Below are 8,430 nucleotides of genomic sequence, written 5' to 3' on the forward strand. Positions count from 1 at the left end.
ATCACCTTCTGCAGCTCCTGGGCTGCATTCTACACTGTGTGGAGAATTATTAGGCAAATGAGTATTTTGATCACATGATACTTTTTATACATGATGTCCTACTCCAAGCTGTATAGGCTTGAGAGCCAACTACCAATTAAGTAAATCAGGTGATGTGCATCTCTGTAATGAGGAGGGCTGTGGTGTAATGACATCAACACCCTATATAAGGTGTGCTTAATTATTAGCAACTTCCTTTCCTTTGGCAAAATGGGTGAGAAGAGAAATTTGACAGGCTCTGAAAAGTCCAAAATTGTGAGATGTCTTGCAGAGGGATGCAGCATTCTTGAAATTGCCAAACCTTTGAAGCGTGATCACCGAACAATCAAGCATTTCTTGGCAAATAGCCAACAGGGTCGCAAGAAGCGTGTTGGGCAAAAAAGGCGCAAAATAGCTGCCCATGAATAGAGGAAAATCAAGCGTGAAGCTGCCAAGATGCCATTTGCCACCAGTTTGGCCATATTTCAGAGCTGCAACATTACTGGAGTATCAAAAAGCACAGGGTGTGCCATACTCAGGGACATGGCCAAGGTAAGGAAGGCTGAAAAATGACCACCTTTGAACAAGAAACATAAGATAAAACGTCAAGACTGGGCCAAGAAATATCTTAAGACTGATTTTTTAAAGGTTTAATGGACTGATGAAATGAGAACGACTCTTGATGGGCCAGATGGATGGGCCAGAGGCTGGATCAGTAAAGGGCAGAGAGCTCCACTCCGACACCAGCAAGATGGAGGTGGGGTACTTGTATGGGCTGGTATCATCAAAGATGAACTTGTGGGAAGTTTTGGGCTGAGGATGGAGTGAAGCTCAACTCCCAGACTTCCTGCCAGTTTCTGGAAGACAACTTCTTCAAACAGTGGTACAGGAAGAAGTCGGTATTGTTAAAAAAAACACATGATTTTCATGCAGGACAATGCTCCATCACATGCATCCAACTACTCCACAGCGTGGCTGGCCAGTAAAGGTCTAAAAGATGAAAAAATAATGACATGGCCCCCTTGTTCACCTGATCTGAACCCCATAGAGAACCTGTGGTCCCTCATAAAATGTAAGATCTATAGGGAGGGAAAACAGTACACCTCTCGGAACAGTGTCTGGGAGGCTGTGGTGGCTGCTGCAGACAATGTTGATTGTAAACAGATCAGGCAACTGACAGAATCTATGGATGGTAGGCTGTTTAGTGTCATCATAAAGAAAGGTGGCTGTATTGGTCACAAATTCTTTTGGGTTTTGTTTTTGCATGTCAGAAATGTTTATTTCTAAGTTTTGTGCAATTACAGTCATATGAAAAAGTTTGGGCACCCCTATTAATATTAACCTTTTTTTCTTTATAACAATTTGGGTTTTTGCAACAGCTATTTCAGTTTCATATATCTAATAACTGATGGACTGAGTAATATTTCTGGATTGACATGAGGTTTATTGTACTAACAGAAAATGTGCAATCTGCATTTAAACAAAATTTTACCGCTGCAAAAGTATGGGCACCTCAACATAAAAGTGACATTAATATTTTGTAGATCCTCCTTTTGCAAAAATAACAGCCTCTAGTCGCTTCCTGTAGCTTTTAATGAGTTCCTGGATGAAGGTATATTTGACCATTCCTGTTTACAAAACAATTCCAGTTCAGTTAAGTTTGATGGTCGCCGAGCATGGACAGCACGCTTCAAATCATCCCACAGATGTTCAATGATATTCAGGTCTGGGGACTGGGATGGCCATTCCAGAACATTGTAATTGTTCCTCTGCATGAATGCCTGAGTAGATTTGGAGCGGTGGTTTGGATCATTGTCTTGCTGAAATATCCATCCCCTGCGTAACTTCAACTTCGTCACTGATTCTTACACATTATTGTCAAGAATCTGCTGATACTGAGTTGAATCCATGTGACCCTCAACTTTAACAAGATTCCAGGTGCCAGCATTGGCCACACCGCCCCAAAGCATGATGGAACCTCCACCAAATTTTACTGTGGGTAGCAAGTGCTTTTCTTGGAATGCCTTGGTTTTTTTTGCCTCCATGCATAACGCCTTTTTGTATGACCAAACAACTCAATCTTTGTTTCATCAGTCCAAAGGACCTTCTTCCAAAATGTAACTGGCTTGTCCAAATGTGCTTTTGCATACCTCAGGCGACTCTGTTTGTGGCGTGCTTGCAGAAACGGCTTCTTTCGCATCACTCTCCCATACAGCTTCTCCTTGTCCAACGTGCGCTGTATTGTTGACCGATGCACATTGACACCATCTGCAGCAAGATGATGCTGCAGGTCTTTGGAGGTGGTCTGTGGATTGTCCTTGACTGTTCTCACCATTCTTCTTCTCTGCCTTTCTGATATTTTTCTTGGCCTGCCACTTCTGGGCTTAACAATAACTGTACCTGTGTTCTTCCATTTCCTTACTATGTTCCTCACAGTGGAAATTGACAGTTTAAATCTCTGGGACAACTTTTTGTATCCTTCCCCTGAACAACTATGTTGAATAATCTTTGTTTTCAGATCATTTGAGAGTTGTTTTGAGGAGCCCATGATGCCACTCTTCAGAGGAGATTCAAATAGGAGAACTACTTGCAAGTGGCCACCTTAAATACCTTTTCTCATGATTGGATACACCTGCCTATGAAGTTCAAAGCTTAATGAGGTTACAAAACCAATTTAGTGCTTTAGTAAGTCAGTAAAAAGTAGTTAGGAGTGTTCAAATCAAGAAACTGATAAGGGTGTCCATACTTTTGCACCGGTTAAATTTTGTTTAAATGCGGATTGCACATTTTCTGTTAGTACAATAAACCTCATTTCAATCCAGAAATATTACTCAGTCCATCAGTTATTAGATATATGAAACTGAAATAGTTGTTGCAAAAACCCAAATTGTTATAAAGAAAAAAGGTTAACATTAATAGGGGTGCCCAAACTTTTTCATATGACTGTATATTGGTTTACCTGGTGAAAATAAACAAGTGAGAAGGGAATATATTTGGTTTTTATTAAGTTGCCTAATAATTCTGCACAGTAAGAGTTACCTGCATAAATAGATATCCCCCTAAGCAGTGGCATAACTACAGTTTGATGGGCCCCAGTGCAAAGTTCAGACCTCGGCCCCCCCTCGACATACACCGACACTTGGGGTACGGGATAATGACACTGACACTTGGGGTATAGGATAATGATGCTGACAGTTGGCTCTTACCCACAGCACCCAGATTTCCCATGATCTGAAATCCCTCTATCAGCACCCATCTTTCCTATGTTCTGATATCAATCTTGTCCTCGGCACCCAGCTTCCCCATGCTCTGCTATACGTCTTTCCCTCAGCACCCAGCTTTCCCATATCAGAGCATGGGAAAGCTGGGTGCTGAGAGAAGATGTACAGCAGAGCATGGGAAAGCTGGGTGCTGAAGGAAAGAGCCTTTTTCCCTCAGCACAAACGTTCCCATCCCCTGATTGTATCTTTGTCCCCCCTTGTATATAGTTCACCAAATACAATAATGGCCCCCACATAGCCTTCCAAATAGTATAAAGGGTCCCACATAACCCTTCATATATTAGAATACACTTCCATAGTCCTCCATGTATTATAATGCATTTCCCATAGTTCTCCATGCATTATAATTCACCCCATAGTACTCAATATATAATACTGCACCACATGCATAATGGACCCCTATATTCCATGTATAAGGTGTCCTCCATTTTGTATTATGCAGCCCCCCCAGACCTCCATATATAAAAATGCAACGAGCTCCCCAAGTCCTCCATGTATAATAATGCAGCCAGCCTCTCCAGGCCTCCATGTATAATGTAGCAGCCAGCCTCTCCAGGCCTCCACGTATAACAATGCACCCAGCCTCCCCAGGCCTCCATGTTTAATATAGCAGCCAGCCTCTCCAGGCCTCCATGTATAATATAGCAGCCAGCCTCTCCAGACCTTCTTCTATAATAATGCAGCCAGCCTCCCAAGTCCTCCATGTATAATAATACAGCCAGCCTCCCCAGCCGTCCATGTATAAAATAGCAGCCAGCCTCTCCAGGCCTCCATGTATAATATAGCAGCCAGCCTCCCCAGGCCTCCATGTATAATAATGCAGCTAGCCTCCCCAAGCCTCCATGTATAATAATGCAGCCAGCCTCCCCAGGCCTCCATGTATAATAATGCAGCCAGCCCTCCATGTATAATAATGCAGCCAGCCTCCCCAGACCTCTATGTATAATAATGCAGCCAGCCTCCCCAGACCTCCATCTATAATAATGCAGCCAGCCTCGCCAGTCCTCTATCTATAATAATGCATCCAGCTTACCCAGGCCTCCATGTATAGTAATACAGCCAGCCTCTCCAGGCCCCCATGTATAATGTAGCAGCCAGTCTCTCCAGGCCGCCTCCATGTATAATATAGCAGCCAGCCTCTCCAGGCCTCCAGGTATAATATAGCAGCCAGCCTCCCAGGCCTCCATGTATAACATAGCAGCCAGCCTCCCCAGGCCTCTATGTATAATGCAGCCACTCTATGAATAATATAGCAGCCAGCCTCTCCAGGCCTCCATGTATAATATAGCAGCCAACCTCTCTAGGCCTCCATGTATAATATAGCAGCCAGCCTCCCCAGGCCTCCATGTATAATGCAGCCTCCCCAGGCCTCCATGTATAATGCAGCCTTTCCAGGCCTCCATTTATAATATAGCAGCCAGCCTCTCCAGGCCTCCATGTGCAATATAGTAGCCAGCCTCCCCAGGCCTCCATGTATAATATAGCAGCCAGCCTCCCCAGGCCTCCATGTATAATAATGCAGCCTCCCCAGACCTTCATGTATAATGCAGCCTCTCCAGGCCTCCATGTATAATAATGCAGCCTCCACAGACCTCCATGTATAATGCAGCCTCTCCAGGCCTCCATGTATAATAATGCAGCCTCCCCAGACCTCCATATATAATACAGCCTCTATTGCCTCTACGCTACAATATCGTTAATGAATTATCGTCGGGGTCACGGTGTTTGTGACGCACATCCGGCGTCATTAATGAGATCGCAGTGTGTGACACGAGCGATCTTAAATGATCGCAAAAGAGGTCAAAATCGTTTGGCGCGGAGAGGTCGTCCTGAAACAAAAAATAGTTTTCTGCTTATTAGCGATGTTGTACCTCGTTCCTGTGGCACCACACATCGCTGTGTGTGACACCGCAGGAGCGACGAACATCTCCTTACCTGCCTCCACCAGCAATGAGGAAGGAAGGAGGTGGGCGGGATGTTACGTCCCACTCATCTCCGGCCCTCTGCTTCTATTGGACGCCTGCCATGTGACGTCGCTGTGATGATGCACGAACCGCCCCCTTAGAAAGGAGTCGGTGCGCCGGCCAGAGCGATGTCGCAGGGCAGGTAAGTCCGTGTGACGGGGTAAGCGAGGTTGTGCGTGATTTGCCCGTGTCGCACAAACGAAGGGGGCGGGTACGATCGCTTGCGATCTCTCTAGCGAGATCGCAGTGTGTAAAGTACCCTTTAGTTCACCATAATGAGTTATTATGCTGAATATTCATACAAAATGTACAAAAGAGAAAAGATTCTGCACAGGGACTCAGGGACACACTAGATAAATGCAAAAATAAAAAAAAAACACCTTTATTGAGTACACAAATATGACATGTTAAAAACATTTAAAACTAACATGAAGACAAAGACATCCACTTGGCGGAGCCAAGCCCAAAATGTTACACCAAAATACCAATATGTGTGCAAAAAGATCCGACAATATACATAGTATAAAACACAACAGATTGTGCAATATCAAATATAGGATAGGATCCAGTTAGCACCGCTGTTGGTGACTTTCACCCATACGGATGGCAGCCCAGTGGATGGCAGCCCAGTGGATGGCAGCCCCGTGGATGGCAGCCCCGTGGATGGCAGCCCCGTAGTTACCGCAACAAAGAAAGCACGTACCTGCTGATCACCCGAACGGGTGCGGACGCTCGACTTCCATGCGTACGAATGGCGGCCCAGTGGATGACTCAACAAAGACACACCCAGGTGATCAACCGAACAGGTGCGGACGCTTGACTTCCACGCACGCGTACGGATGGCAGCCCAGTGGATGACTCATCAAAGACACGCCCAGGTGATCAACCGAACAGGTGCGGACGCCAAGGACCCATAACACGAGTGCAGCCACAGCTAGTCGGTCAAACAGGACGCCGTACACCGCTGTGATCCCGCTAACGATGGAACCGTAAGTAAACTGCGATGTATGACCAACTAAAATTATCTGAATGCCTTAAAATAACATGTAGCGCCTCTCGCTTTAGCCACCGGCGTACAGCCCTCACGTGCCCCGTTTGTCATACGGCAAGCAAATATCTGTCTACCCACCTGCGGGGGTCCCTGCACCTCCGGAAGGTCGGGGTCCCGGCACCTCCGGAAGGTCGGGGTCCCGGCACCTCCGGAAGGTCGGGGTCCCGGCACCTCCGGAAGGTCGGGGTCCCGGCACCTCCGGAAGGTCGGGGTCCCGGCACCTCCGGAAGGTCGGGGTCCCGGCACCTCCGGAAGGTCGGGGTCCCGGCACCTCCGGAAGGTCGGGGTCCCGGCACCTCCGGAAGGTCGGGGTCCCGGCACCTCCGGAAGGTCGCAGGAGCCTGAAATTTTCCAGCTTTCATCCAAGCGCCCAGGGCAGTCGGGCGAGAGTACCCGGGGCCCCGCTCGGGCCCCTGGGGGCCCCGGCACCTCCGGAAGGTCGCGGGGGGCCTGAAAATGTTCAGGTTTTATCCAAATCACGGGGGGAATCAGTCCAGAATTCGCCCGGGGGCCCCCCGGACAAAAAAACAAAGAAAACGCACACGCGATTTCGATGCGTTTTTGCCTGTGAACTTTCCCTCGTGGCCCTAGGGGCCCAGGCATGCCAACGCGGGGTTCCCCTTTGAGCTCCGTGGGTGTCAGCGGGGCATGCGCGAAAAACAATCCGGGCTCGACTTCCACGCGTTCGGATGGCAGTCTGGGGTCCCCCGGACAAAGAAACGCACACGCGATATCGATGCGTTTTGGCCCGAGAACGTACCCTCGGGGCCCAGGCACCAGCGGGACATGCGCGAAAAACAGTCCGCGGCTCGGGAGTCCTCCGGCATAGTCAGCGCTCGCTGACTACGGAAGTCTGAAAATGTTGAAAATTATTCAAAGTCCCAAGGACTCTCTGGCGAGATTGCCTGGAGCCCTTTTCGGATACAGGGGGCTGCCGACGCCGGTCAGATCTCGGAAGTCTGAAAAATGTATTTTTTTTTCTCTCGTTTCAGCCACCGGCGTACAGCCCTCACGTGCCCCGTTTGTCATACGGCAAGCAAATATCTGTCTACCCACCTGCGAAGGGTTTGCATGCGGAGACTGACCGACTCCGAGATAGAAGAGGCGTTGACCTCGGCGAAGCGCTGTCTAGACCGAGTTGCAGGAAAAGGTACTACCGTTCAATTTTGCGACCTCAAGCCTCTCGCATCCCTGGACGAGGTAGTGTTTTTTTTGGAACAACGCGGATTTTTGGTGACAGGCAAGCCGCGTTTGGACTCCATACATACACCATCTGTATCCGTTAGTGGGGGAGAGACCGCAACAGACGAGATGCCGCATCAAAGTCAGCAGGAACGGGATTCACAGGTTGAACATGACCCGCTCCCTGTTCTATCCGCTGACGACTCGGAGGGACCGGGCCCGGAGGCAGAAATTACCGCTAACATGTCTGAACATCTATCCGACGGGGAGGCCCCAGATGCTAGTACACAAAGGGAGGGACCGGGCCCGGAGGCAGAAATTACCGCTAACATGTCTGAACATCTATCCGACGGGGAGGCCCCAGATGCTAGTACACAAAGGGAGCGGGACACGCAATGGAGGATACCGAGCCGCACAGCTTCAAGAGCCGCTGGCCTGTACAAACGCCACTCCGCTAACCACCCCATGCTTAGGGAGTACGCACAGTACCTGAAGGGTACCCTTCAGACACGGGGTTGGAAGGCAGAGGTCTCAAATATCGCCAGATTTCTTTACTACGTGAACCCCAGAACCGTTAGCCTCGAGTACCTACGAAGACCCGCCAAGACGAACGATTTTTTTACCAAGCTGTGTAGCTTGCCGCTCACGAAGGCAACAGCGCTGGTAATGCTTAAACACGTACGAAGATTTACCTCGTATCATATGAATGCAACAAATTTAAGCATATCTAGGCCGCAACTTTATCGTGCCTGTGAGATCTTCATGAGCTCTACAACTGACCTCCAAAAGATATTATACAAGGGGACGTGTCGAGAAATTGTTTGCAAGCGGTACGACGCACTAATGCGCCCTACGAAGACACCGGAAGAATGCCGCCGGCTATTGGAGGTGGCAAAACCGTCATTTCTTGCCCGAATACGTGGAATTGAAAGAC

The 8,430-nt window shown here is 48.3% G+C and overlaps 1 protein-coding gene across 1 annotated transcript in view; it reads left to right on the top strand.

Annotated features, from left to right (window-relative positions):
- Positions 1–7,625: 7,625 nt before the first annotated feature.
- Positions 7,626–8,430, top strand: part of LOC142302389 (uncharacterized) — a 1,627-nt gene continuing 822 nt past the window's right edge. The window contains exon 1 of the mRNA XM_075343443.1: positions 7,626–8,430. This exon is cut by the window's right edge and continues 98 nt beyond it. Within this exon, the coding sequence (XP_075199558.1) occupies positions 7,626–8,430 (805 nt within the window).

This window comes from Anomaloglossus baeobatrachus, chromosome 4 (genome assembly GCF_048569485.1).
Source record: "Anomaloglossus baeobatrachus isolate aAnoBae1 chromosome 4, aAnoBae1.hap1, whole genome shotgun sequence".
NCBI classification, from domain to species: domain Eukaryota; kingdom Metazoa; phylum Chordata; class Amphibia; order Anura; family Aromobatidae; genus Anomaloglossus; species Anomaloglossus baeobatrachus.